Here is a 27,224-nt window from a genome sequence, read left to right on the forward strand (position 1 = left end):
TTGCTTTGATGTTTTTGGTCATCAGCTTCTTCTGAAGTCCTCCCACCAAGGAGGAGGGGGTAGGGTTGGGAGAAGACATTGTAGTCTGCATGATGTGTGCAGTACAGATGCATATCCTAACAAAACGATGACTGAACCAAGCAAACAACAGCAACAACAAAAAGCCCTCAACACCTGCAAAGGGACTCTTATAACACAAGCCGTCTCCTCTCAAAAATGCATCAAGGCAACCACTGCATGATGACAAATGCCCTACATAAAAGGACTGATCTAATTATAAAGTTAAATTACAGGGTCCTTATAAAGAAAACACAATAACAGCAATGAGCCTGGAAGTGGCTAAGTTCCCAACAAAATCATCCTTATTAGCTTCTATTCATGACTTGAATTATGCCCTTTTATCTCTGCAACACATCCAGCATTTACTTACTGTTAAATTTTTGAAGCACTGCAACTTTCTGACATTAATTTATTCCCAAAATAGAAGACTCTAGACTCTCCTTTTTAGTCATTTAAGCCGTTCAGATGTTTATTTTCTAGTTTCTTTCTTGAACTTTAAAGCAGCGAGAAAGCTCAATAGAGGCATGATGGCTGAGAACCGGTTTCTGAAAAAGCAGAGATGTAGCCTCTTGATCTAACAATAAAAATAGCAGTCTCCTACCTTGAAAACAAACATTTCCCTGCGAAGAATGGCTAGAGTGTTAAAATTTCCATCGCAGATGTTGGGTTTGGCTCCAGGGTAGGAAGGCTTGTCTCCGGTTGGTGGCCGGGGAGGCTTAGGTTTGTCATTCTTCTGTGGGTCTACTGCAGGGACAGAGCGATGAGGGGGCACTGTTGGCAGAGGTTTTGTTGGTGGTGAGATTTTGTCAGGTGGACCTGTGACAAACAACAATATGCCAATAAATTAATGTATAGGAGACTGTGCAGCATTTAGGTTATGTGACTGTAATCTAAATTGTGTAACAGCAGCAAAAAAATATGCATCAAAAGGACAATTTTCCATTGCTAAGCTGCTAGGTTAAAGCCACTGGTGTGGGTCCCAAAAATGCTTAAAAGGTGTTTAAGTACTGGAATGGAGATGCTCAAACATTAATCTATAGTTAAAGCTTAACTTAATTAATCATGCAGATTAGTTGATTAAAGCTACAGCCCAACAACATTTTCTGGCTTTCTTGGTCTTTCTAAAAATAATTGACTAGACTTCTTGATTGCAGAAATAAGTCTTAAGTCACTGTGGCCTGCACAATAATAATAATAATAATTAAAAAATGCTGATGCCAATGTATTTTGTTTTTTTACCAGCTGTGAAACTGTTAAACTGCAATCAATTGTTAGCTTCAATATCACACAACTCAGACTGGATTAATTATGACTAATCAAATTTTAAAAATAATTTCAAAGAGGCAACATGTGCAAATTTGGGATACTGAATTTTTACAACTCTGATCTGCTGTTAAGTCGCCAGTAGCTCTAGTTATTTTATGGTTTCAGTTTAAAAGAAGCCAAGTTACCCTTATGATTTGCCACCGCTTTTATTAGGAAACATCTGTAAAAGTGTGCTAGCTATATAAAGAAAACTCTGGCCAAGAAAACCAGAAAATGGAATGGAAGTGAGGGATGAAATGATGAAATTATAAGGAGACTAGAATGTACTCATTCATTTAAAGTAGTTTTGTGTCATTCTTTAACAAAACTGCATGGATGGCTTACAATAAAATATTAAATAAGAGAACCAAAGGACTTTGGTAAGTCATATGAAACAGTAGATGTTTCTGAAAATGGAGACAAAATAAAGAGTCTCTTGTAGCAACTCATATATAAAAATTCCTTGTATCTAATTTTTTAATCATTTGTTTTGTCTTCTATCAAAGAATTATATTATCCAAATTTTCACATTTCATACAAATAACTAAGTTTTGCTTAAAAGCTCCTTGCAGGCATACATTCAATGACACTGTTGTGTCTGATGACTGTAAGTGAAATCCTTGGGGCAGATCTATCTCAGCTTATGTGACACTGTTCGGAGAGCCTGCTTTCTCCCTTCCTATTGTGTCCTTTCTATTGTTTTCCATCTGGAAGCTCATCACACATCCTTACATCCCCCAGAGGAAATTCCTGGAACAATGTTGTTTCTCTGGTTGAATTTTGCTCCAGTTCACAACGCTATGTGCCATATTTGTCAAATACCGAGGAAAAATCTAGGATCTATGATTTTCCCACCTCTAGTGGCTGTGGTGGCGCTGTGGGCTAAACCGCAGAAGCCTGTGCTGCAGGGTCAGAAGACCAAGCAGTCGTAAGATCAAATCCACGCGATGGAGTAAGCACCCGTTGCTTGTCCCAGCTCCCGCCAACCTAGCGGTTCGAAAGCATGCAAATGCGAGTAGATAAATAGGTACCATCTCGGTGGGAAGGTAAACAGCGTTCCGTGTCTAAATCACACTGGCTATGTGACCACGGAAAGATTGTCTTCAGACAAACGCTGGCTCTATGGCTTGAAGAGCGGGATGAGCGCCGCCCCCTAGAGTCGGACACGACTGGACAAAAATTGTCAAGGGGAACCTTTACCTTTACCTTACCTAGTGGCTGCCAAAATCTCCAGTGTCCTCCATTTGCTTTTTAACATTCTAAATATGTAGATTTATGTATAATTATAAGTAATTAGCTGCTAAGGAAGGGCTTTTAATGGAAGAACTATTATCTTTTTAGTTTTTCAAATGTACTTTTTAAATGGATTTTACTTTGCAGTTAAAACATGTAGTATGTTTAGTTGTTTATGAAATACTGTAATTTATCATATTTTTAAGTTATTTAATTATATCAGGAAAACACAAAGAAAAATAAAACAATAAAGAAGATAAAACCATTGTAGTACCTTAAAGACTCTTATATTTTAATGTGACCTTTTCAGACATTCTTAGTATGACTGACTGACTGACACACTAATTGTGCCTGTGGGAGTGGACAGGAATATGGTACTATTATGGAAGTTCATGAAATGATGTGTGCTATAGAGGAACCATGGAGAATTCTATGTAGAGATATTTTTCCCTCTCTCAGCCAAAGCACTGAAATGTGGGCCCAAATGAAACAGAAGGGAAGAAAACTGAGAATGGGGAAAAATGTAACTCATAGAAAACACAATTCAGTTACACTTAGCTTGTGAAAAGGCAAACATCAGACTATGGAATACACCAATTTTTGTTTGCCAGTTGGGGCCCTCTGCAAAATGGCTAGTGGTGGTGAGCCACATATTCTTTAAGGAATTAAGGAACAAGGATGCTTCTGAGGCAAAAAGTTCAGACCAAGAATTTATTTTCAGTACAGGAACTGAGCTCCCAGTCCTTGAGAAAGACAGGCAGGCAGACAGATCAATTCTTGGTTCACCCAAGCTTCCTTCCAGTTCCACATCTGAATTCCGAAGTTGTTGTTGTTTTGTTTGTTTTTTTTCCTTTTATTTTTTTATTTTTTATTTTTACTGGTGATGGTTGTGGTGATATCGGGATCAGAATCCTTTGCTAATTTAATGCAAATCACTCAGAGACCTCTTAGTTCAGAGCCTGGAAAGTTACTTTTAAGAACAATGACTATAAAGACATGCTGAAGCTATGTGCAGCTGAGTAGTGGTAGGATGACTGAGGATGTAGCTATTGCTCCAATGAAAACACTGGCAACTACTGGGAGATTTTGAGCAAGGCAAGCGTCTTTCCTCATCAACAGCAAAAAAATATCTTGCATTGTGGATTAAAACCTTGTGTTTTGTGCAAAATACAACCCATTTCCTTTATTAATGTTGCTTTCTGTGGAAAAAAAAACACTTCCATAATGTTTTTTAGAAACATTCCAAAATGGAAAAAGGGTGCAAAACCCATTGTAATCACACTTGTCAGGGAGGAATGTGGAAATGTTGCTCTCACTGTAAAAATGAAATAAGTGAAGATTTAAATCTCGCAGAATGATATCCTGGCCTCTGAGGCGCTTCCTACTGCTCATCAGTTAGGGATGACTTCACAGCATGTCATTATATCCATTCTTCTTAAAAGCAGATTTCCAGGCTCTGCAGCAGATACTGATCTGTATCATGACCAGCCTTGGCTTAATGGTTTTAAACACTATTTATAGGTTCATGGAGGACAGGTGTATCAGTGGCTTTTAAATGTGTTAGCCAAATAAATTGAAGGTTCTGCACTGGCAGCTACAAGGGTGAAACATTTTCTTTACTTCCTGTTTTTTTGTTTTCTGGAAGCAAATGCCAGGTTACTGTTAGAAACACTGACATGCATGTATTTATGTGTACACATATATACATTTATATCCAGCATCAGCTTTAAATGTCAGCTAAGTAATCTATAGCTCAGAACACTTAAATACAGTAAAAACAAGCCCAATCCTTATATTTCATGTTTCACTTAATTGTTACAATTTTGGGTCCTGCTGTGCTGTCTCTTAGCTCTGACATAGCTTATGACGGAAGTTCCAAATATTTTTGGCCTCACAAGCTCTCATTTTCTGACCATTGGCCATAGCTCCTCTTGCTTGGAGGGGCCATCAGGACTCTCAGTGCCACCAGGAGCAGGACTTTCACCTCCCTCTCAGTCATCCCGTCTCCTCTCTCTCCCTCCATATTCCCAAAAGCCTACCCCCTTCTAGATTCTGACACAAGAAACTCCTGAGGCTACCCAGAGAGTACTTCCACTGGGGACCATAAAGATTTGGACAGGAGAAGCAGGCACACAGTCTTCACATCCTGTTCCGGTTAGACACAGAGCTATGAATGTGATAGAGGAACTGTTTATAGAGTAATGAACAGCTCCTCTATTCCTTTCATAGCTCTATGTTTCATAGCTCTATTTTCCCATGGCACCTCTGTCTGGGTTTCATGGTGCCACTTGGAACCATGACACACAATATGGGAATCCCTGGCTTATGATCTTAGGCTATCTTAACCTGGCACTACACAGGCATGAAGGTTGTGGGTGAAGTCTACAAAGCAGCACCAAACTGTTGGGCTTCTATCCTTTCAGCTTTATTTACAGAAATTAATGAGAGTGGTTGTTCCCCCCCCCCACAATGGAACATCACTATAGTGGTCCCTATGCACAAAAAAGGTGAACCAAGCAATCCAGCCAATTTTCATCATTTTGATGATGACATCCATCATAGGCATCCTTCAGTCTTGAGAGACTATGGTAACATGCTCTGAATTGAGGAGTGTCCCCTCCAGAGCATGAAGCCTGGGTAAAGTAATATAGAGGATAGGCTGCTACCCAAGCAGCAGATTCCCCCCTCTCCACGTTGCTGAAATGGTCCAATGGAAAGGCAAGAGCCAATACGACTGGTTCCGGCAACGTTGCAGGAGTTGGCAGAACGACACGAACTGCCTCCGGGACTCCAGCTCCGGATTTTGCCTCTAGGTTAACTCCTGAAGCCTTTTCCATGAATGGACATAGCCACAAGGCGGTGGAGGTTTGAAATTGGAGTTTTCCTTTTCCTAGATGGGCTGCCTTCCATGGCTGACGAGCCCCACCTACCCGGCTGATGACATCCACATCATCAAAAATATATACTAAATATCTGGCAAAATTTTTAACTTCTTGGCTTGAGTCTAGTGACATGATTGCAGAAAAGCAGGCAGGCTTTCAATGTAATCACTTAACAACAGATCACTGCTTTGTTTTGTCTCACTTATTATATAAGTATGTAAAACTAAAACATAAGTGTCTATATGTAGCATTTATTGATTTCACAGCAGCTTTTGATTCTACAAGCCAAGATCGTCTCTGGGGTAAATTAAGCAAAACCTCTATAGACAAAAGATAGTTGATGTTGATCCAAAAGCTACATTCTGATACTAAGATTCAGGTCAGGATGGGTACCTCAGGTTTGTTATCAGGTATAATATCAACTACACGAGGTGTCCGTCAAGGATGTTTGTTAGCTCCAGCTCTGTTTAATATTTACGTCAACTCATTAATTACTGAGTTGAGCAACAATGATAACTATGTACCTCCCAAACTGTTATCCAGAAAATTAACAGTACTTATGTATGCTAATGACACTATTTTATTATCACAGATACAACAAGGGGTTAGGAGGCTGCTGAAAGCTTTTAATCAACTAGCAGCACAAGAAAAACTGAAAATTAATTATGGAAAAACTAAAATACTAGTATTTGCCAATAGATTTAAAAATCATGTATGGCCGATTGATGGCCACCCTACAGAGTAAGTGAAGTCCTTTAAATATTAAGGACTAAACTTCTCCTCAACTGGCTCCTGGAAAAACCACATACAGAATAGCAATAAAACTGCCACCAACACTATTAACTCACTATTAAGGTTCTGTTGGGACAGAGGTAGCAGGCAGTTCCCACCTGCTCTTAAAAATCTACGAGGCCAAAGTTATATCACAGATAGGCTATTTCTGCCTGTCTGTCAAAATGTGCACCCTGGTATGCTAAGTTACCTATTCAAACACCTCACCCAGAGTATTTAACTAATATAGCACATTTTAAATGGAGAAACACTTTTACAGTGTTATATTGCCAGTCTATGAGTTCTGCAGTGGTTGAAAGACATTCCCACCGATTCCCTTGGAGGAAAGAGTTTGCCCATGTGGGATTAATGCATTTGAAGATCTAACCCACTATTTATTTGACTGCCCAATGTATAAAGATCAGAGTGTAGCTTTGTTCCAAGAGTTAGGTCTCACATTTGATAGATCTGGTGCATATTTGATAAATTTTCTATTGGGGGATAAAGTGCCATACATTTTGGAAAAGGCAACCGGCTTTGCTTTTAGAGGAAGTTCTGTGGTTATAATGATCATGTTTTAACTGAGGATTGAACTGTTTCACGTGATAATGTTGTGTTTAGATGGTTTTATTTGTATGCTATATTTGATATTTTATCCTATTCAAACTTCTTTTGTAATAGCTACAGCTATACACAAATAAACTTGCTTTACTTAAACATGCATGTGCATGCACACCAGCATCCACATAGAGAGATAATGTGAGAAGAAGCTGTTACATCACAGAAAAAAGAGAAGTGGAGAAATGCAGACACACAGGACAAACATACTCTGTGTGTGTGTGTGTGTGTGTGTGTGTGTGTGTGTGTGTGTGTGAGAGAGAGAGAGAGAGAGAGAGAGAGAGAGAGAGAGAGAGAGAGAGAGAGAGAGAGATTTAAAGAAAGATCCTTCCTTTGTGCCCTTTTAGCCATATGGGTTTGCTTCTTTTGAGCCTTTATTCTCCCCTTTTGGTGATATACCCGTATTTTTCGCTCCATAAGACGCACCTTTCCATAAGACGCACAAATTTTTTAGGAGAAGAAAACAGGAAAATATTATCTGTTTTCTTCGCTCCATAAGATGCATAGACTTTCCACCCCCCTGTTTTGTGGGGAAAAAGTGCATCTTATGGTGCGAAAAATACGGTAATTCATTGTGAATCTGTGCCATGTTTTAATTATTCAGTAAAAATTCCCCTTCTTACTAGCTCTGTGAGTGTATGATTTACTCAGTCCAATCTGTGTCAAGACGCACTATCAGATATCTTTCATGGGTGTGTCTTCAAACATGCATGAATTTGTGTGTGTGTGCTCTAAGAGCATACCTGGTACCATAGTCCTGATAACTGTTTCTGAAACCACCCGGTAAGAAGGAGAGCCATATATTTTGCGATATATAGTGAGAGTTATTTACAATGTCACACAGCGAGCTATGCAAGAAGTCTTCTTCTCGACATCTAAGCCATATTTAGACAATTCATCTGAACTGATGGATGAGGATGTAGGGATGGACATAAATCCTATGCTTTGTGTATCCACTCTATTCTGATGTCATGAAGATCTACACAGTTTTAATACAAAGATATGCAATACAGCCTGTAAGCATCATTATCTGAATACTCTTATAATGTTTCTCAAGAGTCCTGAAAAAGCAGAATTCCCAGTCATGATGAATGCACTTACAATCTCTTTCACAGACCACTGTATTAAACATGCAAAGGTCACTTTGACTTCCAAATGGCATTGTGTCCACTAGTTTTCTGTACACAATGAACATTTTTGAATGGTAAACTTAATCACATTAGCTTAGACTAACGAGGTACAATATGTTGACAGACTGAACACTTATCTACAAAAAATAGTAACAAGTGCTTTTAGTTCACAATTGTTGTTTAAAGTGACATCTACAATTTATAGTTACTGGGGGGGGGGGGAGCCTATAAAACCTCTCCACCTGAGGAATGTTCCACCCAAAAATTTCCAACAGCAGATGATATCTGGTTAAAAAATGCTAAATCCAAACAAAAAAATTTTCACATGCTGTTTGCTAGTGATGTCATGCCTAGCTTCCCAAGGGCAATAAAACTCATCAAAGTCAAGCTTACAGCTGCTAGAAACTAGTATTTAGTATAAAGGCAAAACAATCTTGTCTAGCCCTTCTGTCTAGACTACCAACTTATGAGGTCATGAGAAACACCTCCTTCCTAACCACACAGGATGAACCCAACTGTTTAATTTCCTCTGTAGAGCAGCCTGGGTGAGATAACACTTGCAATATGCAACAGAGCTGCAAATGGCTTACTATGTTATCTCGTATCAGCGCCCTTGATTGCCAACACTCTGTGCATCCATTATATCAACAAATAAAGGAAACACAAGTGTGGCCATGAAAATAGTAAGAAGCACTGCATCCTTGCCCAAGCAGCTTGTAAACTAAATACAAAGAAAAACAGAAGAAAAAAGAACCCAAAGGAACGATAAGCAAGAAGGAATGGTAGTCTCCAGTGTGCAAATAAAAGTCTGCTTAAATTCAAGGTTAAACATGGAATTTAAACAGTTCTGTGTTTAGATCAAACTTGAAAACATTATAATTCAATGATCTGCAGAATAGCGGAAATTAAAAAAAATCTTAAGAAGAAAAGGCAAACAGAAATGGATATGACTCATCTTAGATGATCTTGGAGCACAAACCTGCCTGCCCAAAGATGTATACAGCCTCCAATTGCTCCTACCCAGCCAGAAAGAAACACAGGGTTCAACATGGAACCAATATGGCTGTCACATACGCAGACAGGTCCATGCATTCCCTCCCATTCCTCTGTCTTTTTCCCACATACATCTGTCTCATGTTCCCTAAGCATAATCTACAGAGTAGTGAAGCCCTGGATGCCGAAGCTGCTAATCACAGCTCTGCACATGATCTAAACATTAAGGAAAGTCTGAATCTTTTGGGCTAAATTCAAAGGCTTCCATATGCAAAGGATTTTGTATGGTTTGTAGGTGTACTGATATAGTGGTATCAGCTCAGAGCAAATATCATATTCTACTTAGATTTATCTGGTACTGCTGGCATCTACTAAGAGGTGAGAGAGATCAAGGCATGTGTGTGTAGGGCTCTTGCATAAGTGTAGGTCAGAAGCAAGCTATTTATTAAAGCAGTATAATGGAAAGGAAGCAGAGAAGATCTGGAAAGTTGCCAGAAAGAAGACTGCACTTGCCTCAATATAAAGCAACTCCCTAAAACATGAATGAATCAGACACAGGTAATAGGACAGAAGAAGGAAGAGGAGGAGAGACAAAGAAAAAGGGAAGAGAACCATTGTTCCTATTCAATCTTAATTTCAATTAATTTAAGAGAAGCATTTGGTCAAATATGAGAGTCCTTGGCCTAGTCATTGTAAAAAATCAATGATCACTGTTCTACTAAAATTACCAAATGCAGAAAGGAAACTACAGATGCAGCTATACGTTGCAGTCATGTGTCTTGTGACAATTTCAGTATGTAACTACAAGGAATGGTTCATCTTTGTCACTTGGCATGTGTTTTCACAGCTGAGCAGAGATCTGAACTCAGGTCTCTTGAGTCACAGTTTCACACTCCACACGTTAAACCAAATTGTCCTCTTCAAAGCATCTACACATGCAGTGTTTTGGGGGTGGGGTGGTTTTTTTTCCTTTTCTTTTCCTGGAACAAGCAAATTTATACATGCACAAGGACACGTGCAACCTTCAGTGCACAGGCTGTCATTCAGTGGTCTTTAGAGCACTTCTGTGGAAGGGGAGGTTTTGTGCAGCCCCAGAAAGCCTTTGGAATCCCTTCCTTAAAACAAAAACAAAAAATAATAAAATAGCCCAGACGAAACAAGTATGCCTCCAGAGAGTGTCAAGGGAACTCTACACTGAATTGTCTTTTCATTAGACAGATAAAATAGATATATTTAAAATAGCATACCATATATCTTTTGGATCCCCTGTAAATCATCATTAGGTAGTTTGAAGTTGTCGGTTTCCATGTACTGGTAAAAAGGAGCCATGATGGCAGTAGGGTCATTGGAATGCTCCAAGCCTAGGGCATGTCCCAGTTCATGAACTGCAACTAAAAACAAATCATTTCCTGGTGGGAAGGAAGAAAAAGGAACATTTTATAATTGTATTACCATTATTTGACACCAAAAACCATTAAAGTGACTTTAAGTCATAGTTGGACAATATTTAATCAAAATTTTAACAACATTTTTGGGCTGGTCTGTGCATGCCAAGACTACCAGCTCACAACTCCAAGGCTTTCAAAGGAATCCTAGATTATCTACAGTTTTCTGTTGTTGTTGGTGGTGGTGGGAAGCAAAACTACATGAAGTGCAAGTTTAAAGAAGCTTGGGTTAATTCCTCCCAAAGCTCAAGATTTCTTTTTCCTACAGTTGTAGAAGCAGTTTTCAAAGGCTTCCCCGAGGTCTTCATATTTGATAATACATTTAGCATCATAAAACTCACAGAGAAATACACATATGCTTTTGCATATGCTTTTATTTACAAAGAGGGAAGAAGGCACAGCATATAATATGTGAACCTAACATGTCTTTGCAAAACAGCTCTGTGTTTAACAATCTGTAAAAACCTAGTAACGAAAGAAGAATTTGCCTTATACCAGGTGAGATCTTCAGAGATAATAGCTGCATTTTAATATTTTCCAGCTTGACCAGGAGTTGCAGGTACAGTACTGAACTTGCAACCTCCACTCAGTTCAAAGTATATCTCTGCTACTAAGCTATTTCTTGCCACAATCCATGTACTACTTCCACCTTCCTTGCACAACCTGTTTCTCTAATCCACCGGTTCTATTTCTTATTTCTTCTTGCTTCCACCATCATTCATTTCTTACTTGGAGTAGGCAGATCTAGAACATGTGGCAACCATAATCAATGGTATCAGTGGCAATAAATCAAACATGCAAATTGGTTAATAACTTGCACTGCACATTAAAAATACAATGGGCCAAATCATCTTGCACAGCTACTCAAATGATGTATGCATATTGTCCCAGATAAAGAAACAATCATAGATATTATTAGTTTCATGTTAAGTCTTACAACTGTAAGTAACAATGTATAATATCTGCAGTAATTTCTTAACATGGAGTAATTCACCTCCCAAAGTAATACCATTTGTACTACACCAGCATAATTATGTAAGAGGATTTGAGCCACTGACTAGAAAAATTCTTCAAGTGTGAAAGAATTGCTTCATTTTGTCTTCCTGTCTTGTTTCGATTTCTTAACAACAAACTAAAATAATAATCTTTGGCCTTTGAATTTCATTGAAATTCTCATACTCAAGAGGTGAGATTTAGCATTACTCCCACCCACTGCAGTCACTTAAATCAGTAATACATATGTTAAGTGGGAATTTACAAGCCCCATTCATTTCAATAGGTTTACTCTAACTGGGATTGACAATGAATTTAGCCCAAAAATTTTTCTAATGAAACATTGGAGAAGTGTTAGAAGGGCTGGGAGTCAAGCTCGTTGCATTCTTCAAAAATATTAAAATCCTATATGGGCTTGATCCATAATTCTGTCTGAAATTGTCCACCATATGGTTGGGGATATAAGAATGGGAATGAGTAGTGACTATTGAGTAATGGCAATGAATGAAGATCTGGTTGAATATGGATGGGTTGTCTTTCAATTGACCTATTTTAAAAGTAGCTCCCCATGAAACATGAAAGTGGGTGGTCCTCGCCTGACCAGATAGGCAGGATATTAAATAAATAAATAAATAAATAAATAAATAAATAAATAAATAAATAAATAAATAAATAAATAAATAAATAAATGAAACCAGCCAATTCCTCCTTATCATTTTAACTCAAATGGCCATCAACCATTTGAGTTAAGAAAAAAGTTTTTCTTTTCTGTTTATTAAAGGAAAAATAGGGAAGTTACAAATAAGTCAGAAGAATCTACTATTATGCTGAGGTAAAAAATCAATGAGAGCACGGAATAAAGGGGTACATCATCTTTCTAAAACACACCAACCACTCCTTTAAATCTATGTTCAAATATCTAGTTCTATTTTGCTCATAAAGAGTAAATTGGTTTACCAGATCAGTAATATCCCCCAAAATAAAAAAATAACAACCATCTATGAGAGGAAAGAAAATATTATTTATGAACCAATAAGTATTTGTACTACCCACAAGAAATGAATAGTTTAATTTTTCAAATCTTTCTTTTTAAAAAAGGGACTTTTTTATGCTAAATGGTTTACAAACTGCTACCTTTGCCAACAGTGAATGGTCATCCTCACAAGATGCTTTTACGTGAACTAAGGTATTTTCCTTACAAATTCCCCTCCCCTAGAATCTAAGCAGGACTTGCAAAATTCTAACAGTGGGCACATTATATTTTTGTACTGCAAAATGTACAAAATGTACTGTTGTAGTACAACATGCACAAAACTTTGTACATGTTGTGCTGCAACAGGTACAAAGCAGAGGGAGAAGACTTTACTGCACATATTTAATGACTGAGTTTACCAGTATATCCTTTAAAAGATGCTTTCCAGATACTGAATAGCTGAAGTTGCGTTTTACTTTTCAATTCTGTTTTATCTTATGAAACATTCTCTCAAAGCCCTATTTCATCTAAGAGTTCAAGGTTGTTTTTCCAAGTTATGTCTGAGAGCATATGGGTACACACTAAATTGATTGAGTGTTCACAATGATGAGAAAGTCAGTCAAGGGGAATTTCAATAAAAACCTGAATTGACATGTCCTTGCTTGGGAGTTTAGCTGGTCCGTTTCCTCCTGGAGCATCGTCTCAGAGCTATTTCATTGTCTAAATGAATCTACATAAAAGGCTTATATATAAGTCAAGCTTCTTCTACTTTACTTTGGTTCTGTCAACTGTAGATCTGAACAGTGCAAGTATTACCAGTTAATCTGGACCAAAGGAAAAGTATCATTTTCAGAGCCAAACCTTGGCTGAAATCCAGTAGTAAAATGCAACTAGATTCGTTGAATCAGTGAGGATTTTGTGAGTCAACTTTTCTATAAATTTCACTGATTCAATGGGCCTACACTAGTTACAACTGGATTTCAGTTTAAACACTAGAAGATAACATTCCTTAAGTGAGGATTGCGTATGGTTGTCACAATATGAGTTCTTCTTTCCTCCCAGAGATTGCAAATCAGCCAGTTTTTTTGCTATTTGTCTTTAGACTGCTATGTTCTCCTTTCATAAGCCTAACTTCTCTGACCCAACACTCTGTCTCAGTCACATCTTGGGATGAAGATGAGTGATTTCAGTTCAAAGGACAGGTTACCTGTAAGGTATTATTTGGCTTAGTCTACTTCATGTTGGTCACTATCACTCCACAGAGCATTTTTTACACCATGGTGGTCTTATTAAAATTTGGGGGTGGGACACTCCCCTGCCCTGGTCATAACCTGCTTGTGCCACACAGTGATAGCAGGCCAAAAATCTAATTAATTATGGGTTGATTGGTTATGATTGTAATAAATAAAAGTAAGGGAATATATGAACATTAACTTTTTAGTGACACTGCAGGCTGGGAGATTCCGGCAACCACAACATCAGTAACAACAACAATAGAGTAACTTTTCCATGCCCTAGTTCAGTGGAGGCAAACCTTTTTCAGCTCGAGTGCCCAAAATGAAGGGGTGGGGAAGAAATCAGTGGCTGCTGTGCCGCCCGGAAGACCAGAACCAGAACAGGAAGTGGCAGTTTCAGGGGGAATCATGGGGATGGACAGGAAGTTAAAGGGGGAATCATGGGGATGGACAGGAAGTTAAAGGACCCAGAACAGAAAGAGAAAGGGGGAATCCCAGCTGCAGCCACTTCAAAAGGTTCATTTCCACAAGGGTGGGTGGGTGAGCCACTCACTCGTGTGCCAGAAGAATGGGCTTCACTTGCCAGATGTGGCATGCGTGCCATAGGTTCGCCATCACTGCCTAGTTTACAGCAGAGAAAAACTCCATGGCTGGGCAGCCCAGACACTATCCACAAGAATGAGGACTTTCCTAGAAACGATGCTGGGTCGACTCTATCCAGACTCACAAGCTTACTTGCATCACTGCCATAACAGATATCAAGGAAGTGAATGCAGGACGTTAAAGCATCTCTAGCCTGGAGTCCTTCTCTCTCTTGTTATGTCTCAATGCCACATATGATACATCCACAACTGAGATGCTTGCTTCCCCCAGGAGATTCATTTCTGAGATTCCGCTGGTTCAGGTTCCTGCAGCACAGCTCGGGACCGCTGTGTCAACTGAACTGGCAGCAATGTGAAATTTACCAGAAGCTGATCTCTGCAGTTCAATAGAGGTTGGGGTTTTCATAAATTTCTCCTGGCTCACCATCCCAACGAGAAAAAGGACTGAGTTCAGCCTGCATAGATTTCAAGTGCATTTCATATGAGCTCTGTATTTCTATCACACTTGGAAACCAATTCAAGGATGATTAATAAATTGGGCCATGCATAAACTATGGAATTTAACCAACTTTTTAAGTTGGGGAGACTGCTGAAAAGGGCAGCTAAATAGATTGATATACAGTGGTGCCTTGCTTAACGACGATAATCCGTTCCAGAAAAATTGCCGTTAAGCGAATACATCGTAAAGCAAAAATACTCATCTATAACATGGAAAGATTACATATGCAAATATTCTAGCTCAGTGTCCGTGTGCACACGCACATACATTTGCTGCAGTTCTTAATTCCAACAGAACGAAGACAGGGGATATACAAGACTCTTAGATTGTTTTAAAATATGCATTAGTCAGGTGCCTGCAATAAAAGCATAATTTTGCCCTGAAAGCCAGGGTAGTTAACCTTGATTTTATTCTACTTTTGCTATCGACATGAATTGAATATTAAAAAATGAAGTGCATTGAAAACATGGAGGATTTTCACGCTGACATTTTCACTGTAAGACCCATTTGTACCTCAGCTGTGGGAACATCACAGGAGAGAGATGATTAGCTTTTATGCCCTGTGTTTTATAAGCCATTTGACAAGGCACAGAAATTGCCCTTCCCCAGATTGTTTACAAGGATTTGCCTCTAGTTAAATGTACTGATCTGTAACCTTCCTAGTTGCTTTCACATCCCTAATGTTGACTCATTCAATCTAATTTAATCCTTGATTAAATCAGATTAGCTAGATTTAGTGATTTACGGAGCAAATAGTTGAAAATAGATAAAGTACATCTGTGTAAGAGTCTAGGAGGGGCTCCTACAATTCTGAGATAAAAATTAGATGGTCAAAAAGAAGCAGTAACTCTGAAAAGGACACAGTCACTTGAAATTATTGAAGGAATCCAATTAACAATAGGAATATGATCTAATACTGTAATTGTGGAAACAGATACATTTTGATATCCCGAATCTTTTTCTCTCCGTATAGAAAATAGAAACAGAATATTGTTCTGTAATTTATCTCTGTGATTTATACTTTTATTACTAGACTTGCTATTTAAAGTGGTATTCAAAAACAAAGTCAATCTGTGGTGTGGTATTTTAATCTGATACAAATTACAAAACTGTACGAGTATCAGATTATGTATTTCTAGTGAAAATTCTGTACGATTATTTTGTTATTCTTGTTGTTTCCATGTTCATTCAATAAATATTTGTTTTTAAAAAGAAAAATACATTATGAAAACATCTTGTTTATGCATGTGTTTTCCCCCTTAAATATGTTTAACATTTCTGAAATGAGTATTCTGTACAGGGAGCCTTAAATCAGTGTTTTATTGGTAATTTTTTGTCCACATTTAGGATTTTAAGTTTTTACCTATCAATATTTTAAGGCAATAATTTATCACAAAAAGCCATCTGAAATCATATTGCAATATGGCTAAAGTTCATCAGTAAAATTTTTAAACACTTTAAAGATATACACATAAAAAAAAACAAAATGGATATGGAAAGGGAGAAATGGGAATAAGTAACAAGAAGCAATAAGACTGGTACACAATAAAAAGTTTTCTAATATAAACATATATTGCATACCTGCAATAGCATAATGAAAGAACAAATGGTAACAGTAGTAGTTTCACAGGCACTGAGTCTGGGTTGTTTTACTATTCTTTAAACATTGTCTCATCTGTGACAAATAATGAAATTAATAGAAACCAGTGCTGAAAAGTCTGTTCAAGCAGACTGACCACCCACAGAACCAAACACTTGAGCTGGGATTTTATGTTAAGCCATATTGTGGCAATGTAACTCAAGCCAAACCTATTATTTCCCCCTGTCCTTAGATTAGAGTTTTGGCTGTAGCAAAAAGAATACTGTACACAAATTTGCTAGAGTGGATCTAATGTTAATCCATCAAAATAATGTTAATAAAATAACACAATGGTTCATTATAACCTACTATGATGATACAACAATATTCTACCTTAAATCTAATATTAGGCAGGCAGATGTGTTAAATTAGGTTTGCCACTTCTTTCAATTGCAGGCTCCTTTGAATGCTTAGATATTAGAAATCTGGGCTTTAATCTCTGAGCGTTCAACCAGATTAGAAGTGTTGAATTAGGGTTGTTACCTCTTTTGATTGCACACTCCTTGCCATTAACACCTATACTCTATTGGTGTGTAATAAAAATGGATATAGAGATGTATTGCAATTCACTTTGAAAAGTTCTGCCTTTTGCATAAAAGCACAAAAGGATTTCAGTCATTCCCTCTCTTCAGTGTGAAGCCTTCACTAGAATAAACAGTAGGGATCAAAATAATTCTTTGTTTTATCCTCATGTGCAAGGAGAAGGAATAGCAAAATTCTTCCACATCCAACGAGAGAAAAAGGTATTTTAGGATGCTCTCAACAGGAAAAGAGAATGATAAAAGTTGTTTTTGCAAATTAAGCAAAATTGAACCAATACTGCATATAGTATTTAAATGCAACTTGTGCAAAATCCTGATGGCTTCTGCTTTGTTGCACAGACTTTTAAAAAACAGAAGCATAGGAAGGATTATTTTCATCTTCTTTTAACAATTAGCCAATCATTCTAAAATGTTTACACATATGTTTCCTTTGCTTTTCAAAGTGAGAAGGCAGGAGATTTGCACACGCTCTGAAGAGCATGATGAGAAAAATAGTGTTCCTTGTCTCCTTTTCAGCTGATGTTGAGGAATCTAATAAAATTTAAAATTTCCCCACTGAGGAAAAAGCAATGAGAACAAAGAATCTAGTGAGTATTATTTCTCTTCCAAAGCTAACAGTGGATTTGTGGAGGGAAGTGACTTTTTCCATAAGTATTGTAGTGTGTGTGGAGACTGGGATTATTCTGTTTTTCCTAAATGCTATAATCCCATTCCAGCTCATTCTCTTATGCCGACTATTTAAACTGGAACAGCATGTTAATTGTGCATGTAAAACTGGTGTTAGTTCTAACAAGCTTTTGGACAGGCGCAGAGGAATAGAGAACAACTGGTAAGAGGGCTACCAGTTCTATAGAACTAGACAGGGTGAGATGATGCACTGAAATTGAGCTACAGGCAGGAAATGTTTGCTTTAACAGACAGAGAAGCCAGGTTTGCCTAAAGCAACTTGCTCATCTTAACCATGGGGGAAAGATGTTTCTTTCACATAACAGAGGCAGAAGTGTGGTAAAATGTGGGGTAGAAAAGGATCAGCTGTATAGATACAGATAGAATTTGCTCTCAAGAAGTGGAATGTTATACAAGGAAAAGCATTTAGAAAGGAAATGTGCAGAATAGGTGGAATTACAGACCAAGTAATATGTTATGTTTAATCAACAGTTTAGTCTGGAGGTGGATGGAGGTAACCTTTAAATAGCAGCCACAGGGAGAGACATCACGTCTCCAGGGAAAAATGGGAAAGATTCTAAATCCTACACCTTTCAAAGCACATCATTGCAACAGTATTAGGCTAAGACAGAGTTCAATTTTCCTAGCCTCAGAAGCTGCCATTGTCATCCATGGAAATCTCACTACCACTCCAATGTCACTGGAGATAAAGACGTATGATTTTTATCAGCTCTGCTTCATGGGGCAATGGGATAAGGTGAAACATAAACAATGCAAAACAAACAAAACCCATACCTCATTCAAATCATAGTCATAATCTGGATTCAATAAATAAAACACAAGGCCAAATCGTCTATTGAATACAATGGTTCCTACCTTGGGTAATTCAGGTGTTTTTCTACTGCAATTTCCAGAAACCCTGGCCAGCACAGCTGGTGGTGAAGGCTTCTGGAAATTGAAGTCCAAGAATACCTGGGTTACCCAAGGTTGGGAACCACTAATTTAAGATACTGTATTTGCTGGCGTGTAAGACTATTTTTTTGCCCTGAAAAAACATGCCTCCAAGTGGGGGGAGGTCTTCTTATACGCCGGGCGCACTTCAGTTGAGATAGACATAGCTGCCCATAGTGGCCTTCCGATGCTTGCCTGGTGCCCATAGTAGCCTCCTGATGCCTGCCCACCTCATTCTACATACCGTCCAGTATCGCACAGTATCCAGCACAGCTGCAGCGAGCATCAGCAGCGAGACAGGGGTGCCAGACTTTTCAATGTGACTGGCCCATTCTGCTCAGTAGGAAGCAGCGGCGCTCTGGCCCACCTCTTGTCTATGCAGAGCTCACACATGCGCACTTGCGAACTAATGCCGGTCACAGAGAGATGCAGGGGTGGGCTGGAGACACTGCGGTTACACTGGTGTGTGGAAGGTGTGCGGAAGAGGGGGTAGTCTTATACAGCAAGTATATAACAAACTATATTTTGAGTGGAAATGTTGGGGGGGTCTTATACGTCGGCAAATACGGTAATGCGCAGTTTGGCCCTAAGTGTAGCCCAGGAGAACAGTTTCTCCCTGGTCCACAAGAAAGGTGCCACCCTGTGAATTAGAACCCAGTGAAAGTTCCATAAAGATCTTGATTTGCTGGGCTCAGAACCCTGTCTGAAGTCTTAGGGAAATGCCATGCTTCTCAGGATTTCTTGACAGGGACACTTACTTCAGATTGAGTGGTGGTTGTGGAGGAGGAGAGGGAACTTTGATTCTTGTGTGTAGGGCAGCTTTAAAACCTAGGCATCCATGCTCATCCATTCTCAGACAGCAGCAGGCCTCATGGGCTCACCACAAAGATATTTGTATGTGTGTTGAACTTGCAGAACATCAATGTACTAAAAAGCTAGAGACCTCTCAGTAGCAGTGCAAGGCCCTGGAAAAACTCTTCATGGGCTGCTGGTTAAGTTGTGTTCAGACATCAGTATAGTCTATAAAAAACTTCAGAAAAAAATCCATCCATGTTGTGTCTGCTACAGGTACAGCCACACAGGATGAAAGCATCAGCAGGAGCGCCAGCAACCATAAATGCCTGGAGCTTGGTAGATTTTGTTGTCTGTGCAACTGTCAAAAAAAAAGCTGCCCCCTCCCCAGCTCCAGGCTGCCATGTTACTTGGTTGGATGGTTTCTACCTGGACTTTGGGACCACGTATCCAGACTCCTCTTGTGTCCATTTCCCCTATAAGTTCTCCCAGAAATCGTTATGTAAACCTCTCCAACCCCTATTCTTATCTACTCATCACTGTGACTAAAAGAGTCAACTTCTGATCTCAGATTTTGAAATACCAATTTTTTGTGCAAATATCATTAAAATCATTATGTTGGAAAGCTTCTGGAAGCCATTTCAGTAAATCTACTGCTTAGCAAATGTCTTTGGAAGTTTAATCAAATTTTAAGGTACCAGATAGTTCATTTGTTAAAGTACTACTTGTCCTGGGCCATAAAGATGGGTTTAGGTTAGAAATAAAATAAAAAAAATTAAGGCTATTTCAAGACAATTGTTATCTGAAAATGACTTTCAGGATCTTTCCTTCAGATTCAGTTTTGTTTCCCCACAAAACTTTATTGCCCTTGTTGTTTGGGAATTAATATGAATGCTTTAAAAGCATGAGTAACTCTAACAAGATTTATAAAAACAGCAACAAGAATATATTAAGGTTTTACTGAGCACTCCAAAAAGTTGTTCATCTCTTTTGAGAAACACAGAATTCAAATTGCCTTCATTAGCAGAGCATTATAGTGTGGCAAATGAGCCCAATTCTTTTTCAAGGGGTTTGGTGATTTGCATTTTTGCTAAATAACCAAGCTGTTGTATTTTTACCAGCCTCTGGTAGGCCAGGCAACCTGAAAAGAAGGAACAATTGCTCAGCCAGTTAATCCTCTTGACACTTTGGAGTTCAATTTAGCTTCTAAACAATCTGTCACTGAAGTTCTCAACAGTTTTATCAAAAATGTTAAACGATAGCAGACTCCACAATGACTGTATTCCATCTTACAGAAACCACAGTTTACACAATGAATCTGAAAGAGGAGGAGGAGGGGGACAGAATGGAGGATGAAGTCTGACTCTAAGGAATGACTCATACCTTTAACTCAGTTAACTTATTTTGTTCCACTGTGTCTTTTGGTGGTCTAAGATACTGTCTTCATAAGGCATTTTGGCTTTGAATTTCAGCACCCCTGCTGAAACAAGACATCCTGAATTATACCAAAGACTGCTTGCTGACTGATGACACTGAGTTGTATCTAATAGCAATCCTATTCATCTCTGGAAGGGTTTCTGATCTAACGGGAGGCTTTGCTGATGGAAGGGAGTCAATTTTCTACTATTTTCCGTCCACCAGCAGCAGTTCAATGTCTGCACTTTTCTTAAGAAGCACACAATCCTCCGGATTAGATTTGTAGTAGGTGAGAGGCTGTCCAAGGGAAATGGTGGAAACTCTTTCCCCTCTTCCTCTATTAGTTAATTCTTTGGATGGATCCAAAAGTCCCCTTCTGAACAGAAGGACACCCTGAGTTAATAACATTTTTCAGTGCCAGCATAGAACTGATCTGATTCACAGTCAAAGTTGCTCATTAGACTACCATTGCTGCCTCCAAAATATGGACACCAGACCTAACTTTGTTCACTAAACTGTAGCCCACACCAGATTAAAAATGATTGTCCGCTGTCAAGTCAATTCTGACTTATGATGACCCTAGGTAGAGAGTGCTCAGAAATGGTTTACCACTCCCTTCTTCTGGGACTGCAGCTCACCCAAGGCCACACAAACTGGCTCTTCTGGGGTACACAGCAGGGAATCAAAGTCCAAATCTTTGGCTCCATGGCCAGATACCTAACTCTCTGGCTATCTAGTCAGCTCACACACTCCAAATTACCTGAAAACCAACAATATATTTTACAATCCACCATAATTCTATACCTTGCAAGAAATGGTTGTTGCCTTGCCCTAAAATATTTGCAATATACATTGTGACAATGAGGGGAAAGAAAGTAAGGAAGGGAGGAAAAGCCACAAAAGGTAAAGTACATACAAAATGCTACATGTGTAGAGACGAGGATAACTAGGGGACAGAGCCAAAGTCTTGGAATATTTTTACAAAATAAGACATAATCATAGACTTTTAAAGCTGAAAGGTTTCCTAAGGGTCATCTAGTCCAGTGGTTCTTAACCTTTGTTACTCGGATGTTTTTGAACTGCAACTCTCAGAAACCCCAGCCAGCACAATTGGTGGTGAAGGCTTCTGGGAGTTGCAGTCCAAAACTCCTGAATAACCCAAGGTTAAGAACCAGTGATCTAGTCTAACTCATACCAAATGCAAGAAATACACAGTGTGAGACATTCAACTTTTGTTTAGAAATCTCCAGAGGTTTTGAAAAGCAGTGCCTTCCTCCAACAAACAATTTTTACTATCAGAAAGTTTGTTCTAAATTTAGCTTAAATCTCCTATCTCCCCACTTTCTCTAACATCATCATACTTGACACAGAATTTTTTAACTCATAGTGCTGCACAGAGAGTTTTGTGCCTTTTTATTTGGACCCATAATTTAAAGGTGATCACCGCAGCATCAACTTGGGCCAATATGTTTTCTCTCTTCTGTTTGTTTATTTGGTAATATTTCTATACATCATCTAGGAACAGGGGGAAACTAAACTTTTCTAATGTAAAAAGTTGCTTTAACTGAAGACATGGTTAACTGATGACATCTAGATGATTCTACATAAATCAAACATCACAATATGTTTAGTAGGTTCATTCACATAGATATAAAGAGAAAAAGATAAGATGCACATTTTACTGATTTAAGTGCTTTGATCCATTGTTTTAGAATTTATATGGGTTTCATTGTACTGCAAACATTCTTTGAGAAGTTTTAATATAGCTGTTAGAGTAGGGAGACTAATTTTTCAGATCCCTAGATATGAATATCTACTCATGGCAGTACATCTGCCACACGTCCACTCAGCCCGCCTCTGGACTGACTGGTTCAGTGACCTGTTGTTGCATGCTACTGGGGGTCCTCTTGCTTCAGCAGCATGCCAATCCAGGCAGGAGCTCAGCTGTCCCAGCCCACCTCTCTGGCAGCTGACCACTCTGACAAGGAGGAGGGAAAGGGATTCTCCCTGAGCAGCCAACAAGTGGTTGGCTGCTGAGGTGACAGGCCAGGCTGGTTGAGCTCCTGTCCCGGGGAGGGCTAAGTGGACATGCAGGAGCTGTGCTGCTACATGGAGATATTCAGATCTAGGGATCCAAACTATTTGGGACCCTTCTCTAATAGCTATCTTTGTTAAAATACAGTGGTGCTTAACGAGCACACCGTTTAACGACGAATCCACATAGCGATGCAGATTTTGCGATCGTTTTAACGATTGCATTGCGATGTTTTATATGGCTAAACATCACATTGTGATGATGGGTAAGCGTTTCGCTTACCGATTATCGCACTGCGATGTTTTTTAAACAGCTGATCGGCAGTTCCAAAATGGCCACCACATCCACAAAATGGCCACCCGCAGCATTTTTGCGCCCTGCCCTCGCTTACTGGGCAGCGAAAATGACGGCCGGATGGGGGAATCTTCGCATAGCGGTGAGTTTTCGCCCCATAGGAACGCATTAAACAGAGTTTAATGCGTTCCTATGGGTTTTCCCCCCCGCATAGCGACGAATCCGATTAGCGATGTTAATCCTGGAATGGATTAACGTCGCTATGCGGGGCACCACTGTACTTTTTGAAAGCTACAGGCAAGTAAACAATCAAGTTAGGTATAATTGAGTTAGTGTTTGATGGCCAAAAACCTGTTGCTTGCTATACTAAATTGCACTTGAGTAGGTCCATTGTATCAATGTAACTTATTAAGTCAACCCCTTTGTAAGTTCCATTGATTCTAATGGGCTGACTCTAACTGCAGCTTACGATGCTAAAGTAAGTTGCAACTGTAGTAAAGCCATTTGAATTAGTGTCACTTATGAAGGAGTTAACTCACCAAATCCTCATTAGATCACTGAGCCTAATCTATTATGCTAAGCAACAGGATTTTGACCAGTGAAAATCAGCTGGAATCTGGAAAGAGTGAGGGGGAGACAATGCTACAAAAGCCCTGTTCCGTGCACAGAACTGTGGATACAGCTCATGCAGATTATGTAACCTTCATAGTTAGAGTCAAATAAAACTTTATGTTTTGTGCAAAACCTCTTGTGTTGTATACACCCTACAGAAGAGCCAACCTGTGTAACCTTAGGCAAGACACAAAACCCCAGAAGCTCCATCCCACCCCACCCCCACCCCCGAATAACGGAATGATAAACCACTCCTGAGTAGTCTCTTCCTGAAAACTTGAAAAAAGGGTTTTATCATTTTCCACGAAATCTTGCATTTTGCATTAAAAATCTGCATTATACAAAAAAAGACATGATTTGAATGTAAAATACAAGGGTTTGTGGTTTTTAACACAAAATACAAAGTTCATGTTTAAAAAAAACCTGGAAATTTTCTTGATGCAACTACTGACAGAAAAAGTGGTGGCATTTTCACTGTTGGGCAGAAATGAAAATCTCACAGTAGTTGACCATTCTTTCAAGGGGGTAACCTGATAACCCAAAACACACATTTTGATAAAGAGTGATAACATTTATGAATTTTTGTTTCTTCCTTATTGATTGAAGGCTAATTATGCAAGTCCATCATTTGAAAGCGGGGGAGGGGAATAAAATATGAGAAGGATAAGTGTTACAATAACCGAAGGCAGGACATCAGAGTAATTTCTGGGGAAAAGAAAATGGTACAAATGCCACCTTAATAAAGCACGTGACCTTGTAGAAGGGAAAGAGAGAGAGAGGGAGGGGTGATAGATCATTTTCCTCAGCAGATTGCACACCACCATACTGATTTGAACACTGCCTGGTACTGGGGCAACATCCAGCTTAACACCTAACGCTTTCTAGTCTGTTAATGATATCTCCCTACATAAACTGGCCATCTGTTAAACATTTTTTTTGGTGGTGGTGGGTAATTATACTCAAACGGATAAGTAGCACTAACTGGTCTGTAATTTGTACATGATACATTCAGTCCAGATTCTCAAGCATCAACTTGTATAAATGCAACATAAAGGATAACATTCTGCCATGTGATGATGACTCAGTAATGCCCCTAGTGCCATTAATGTCTGATCTGGAACTTTATGACACCAGCAAATAAAGGCTGAGGGAAGTACTCACCATCTGTGACACTGTGCTGGTATTGCAATGTTTCCAACCCAGCAGAGACTGCAAGTATAGCACACTAAGCATGAATATTTAGAACTGATCAATTACATGTTTAAAAGGTATGAACGTCTAATGTAATACAGCAACTCAAATACTCCATTTTTTTGTGTGTGTGTTGTGATGTCTGCCTCTAATGCAAAAGGGAGATTATTTACTCGTAGGCAGTCCAATATTATTAACTTGTGGTAACAGTCGCTTGTCCCAGCTCCTTGCCAACCTAGCAGTTTGAAAGCATGTAAATGCGAGTAGATAAATAGGTACCACCTCGGATGGAAGGTAACAGCATTCCGTGGCTAGTCGCACTGGCCACGTGACCACAGAAACTGTCTTTGGACAAACACTGGCTCTATGGCTTGGAGACGGGGATGAGCATCACACCCTAGAGTCGGACATGACTGGACTAAATGTCAAGGTGAACCTTTACCTTTAACAGTGGCTTGGTGAGCTGTCACTGCACAGATGCAACCCCTATAATAGGTTATGTGTGGTCAAAAAGCACAGAAAGATGCCTATCTTCGTTGAAAGTGCAATTTTGCCTTATTTCTGTTCTCAAAACCTAGGCTCAGATAAGTGTTGCCACCGTTGGCCCAGCACCTGTAACAGTTGTGCCCTTGAACCTGCCTGGTGAACCTGAACTTCGATTAAAAGTATTTAGCCTCAGAATACCAATCTTTACAGCAAAGCAGCAATATATACATAAATACATCTGTTTGCACACTTTATCTTTAGCGAGCACATGAAAGGAATCACACTGCTGGGGGCATTTTGCATGCTTCTCCAGTTAGATTTTCAATTAAAATGCTATCCTGTAACATATCCCTTCTGGTTCTTGGATTATTGAATGTTTCCTGCAATGCAAAGCTGAGATTTAAAGCTTGAAATGCACAGTAAACCACGAGCAACAGAGTTCATTTTGCTGTCAGGAAGGGAGGATTTCATTTGACAGAAGTGAGGCTGCTATAAGTTCCTGTGATAGTTAAGATCAATAAACTGCTGTCTTATTGAGCCTGCTACACTGAAAAAAAAATTGTACCATTTATACATGTTGCCACACTCCACTTATCCTACCTAATGTCTGATTAAATCCTTGTTTCAGACATTTAAATACAAACATTGATCAACAAGAGGCTGAGTGTTTAGAGAATTCTGCCCAAGGGAAATAAATTAAAAAATAAAGGAAGAGTATCTACACTCATTCCCAAGCCAGTCAATAACTTTCAATTGCCAGTATTCCATGGCTTAAATGCAAAGGGGAGGGACAATCATGTAAGCATCCCTACATGGCTCCTTCCCTCTACCCAAAACATGATTCTTCTTCCACAGTTTGCAAGACTGGTAGTGGAACGGGAAGACTGTCTTAGCTGGTAAGGGGGGATGCTGTTGCATTTGTTGTTTTGTTCCATGTTTAGGCAACAGGATACTGGCCAATATAGTAGTCAAAATCCTGTCGCTTAGTACAGTAAATCACACTGGAGTAGGCCCATTGAATCAAGGGAGGTTTCATGAGTCAACTCCTCCGTAAATTCCATTGACTGTGTTCTCTAACTGCGACTTACTTTAACATAGTTAAGTTGGACTTAGAGCAGGCTCATTTCAATCAATAGAACTTATAGCATCAGGATTTTGACCACTCTGTGTGCTTTTGAAACCTTAATTACATTTTTAGCTATTTCTTGTTGAGGGACCATCCAATTTCAGCCCAGAATATTGTTTCTTCTTGAAACAGATTATAAAGTTTTTCTCAGCCCACTGATTCAGCCTTGGACTGTATTATCCAAGACCAATTTTAAACTTAAACTTCATGTAGCAAGGTAATCTGGTTAATTAATGGATCACCAAGCCTTAACATGATGAGCTCACATAACTCATCAGACTGGTATTGAATACACCTACTTTCTAAAACACTTCGGAAGCACTTTCAATATGAACTCCTAAAAGAACACAATTACCTAACCTTAACCTTGGATAATGTTATATGCAAATATTTCAAAGGAATGTTCATGATGTTAAAAAATGCAATGTAGAAAGCTCTCAGAGACTGAAACTGTTTAACACATAGAACCAATTAACATATCCCAGAGACATTTAACCACTGAGACTTTTTAAAGAAAGAAAACAGAACAAGTAAACAGACTTATCCAAGGGGCAGAACTACCACCATAGATTCTGTTTGTCTAACCCTATCTGCCTTTATAAATCAGCTAGCACCTCCTAACATACAGGCAGAATCTTGGCATTGTCACAACACACTTTTTTCCCCCTGGAAAAATAAGAGTTTGCTAAAAAGGCCTCTTTTTTTGCCCTCTAAGGCAGTGGTCCCCAACCTTGG

At 39.0% G+C, this 27,224-nt stretch overlaps 1 protein-coding gene across 3 annotated transcripts in view; it reads right to left on the reverse strand.

The window, feature by feature from the left end:
* The window catches only part of MMP16 (matrix metallopeptidase 16), a 219,727-nt gene that overhangs the window by 61,444 nt on the left and 131,059 nt on the right, over positions 1–27,224 (reverse strand). For all 3 annotated transcript variants that reach the window (XM_078393582.1, XM_020804979.3, XM_020804978.3), the window contains 2 exons: positions 10,240–10,401; positions 662–876 (listed from right to left, as the gene is read on the reverse strand). In XM_078393582.1, the coding sequence (XP_078249708.1) occupies positions 662–876; positions 10,240–10,401 (377 nt within the window). The remainder of the gene's footprint in view (positions 1–661; positions 877–10,239; positions 10,402–27,224) is intronic.

Source organism: Pogona vitticeps, chromosome 4 (assembly GCF_051106095.1).
Source record: "Pogona vitticeps strain Pit_001003342236 chromosome 4, PviZW2.1, whole genome shotgun sequence".
Taxonomy (NCBI): Eukaryota; Metazoa; Chordata; class Lepidosauria; order Squamata; family Agamidae; genus Pogona; species Pogona vitticeps.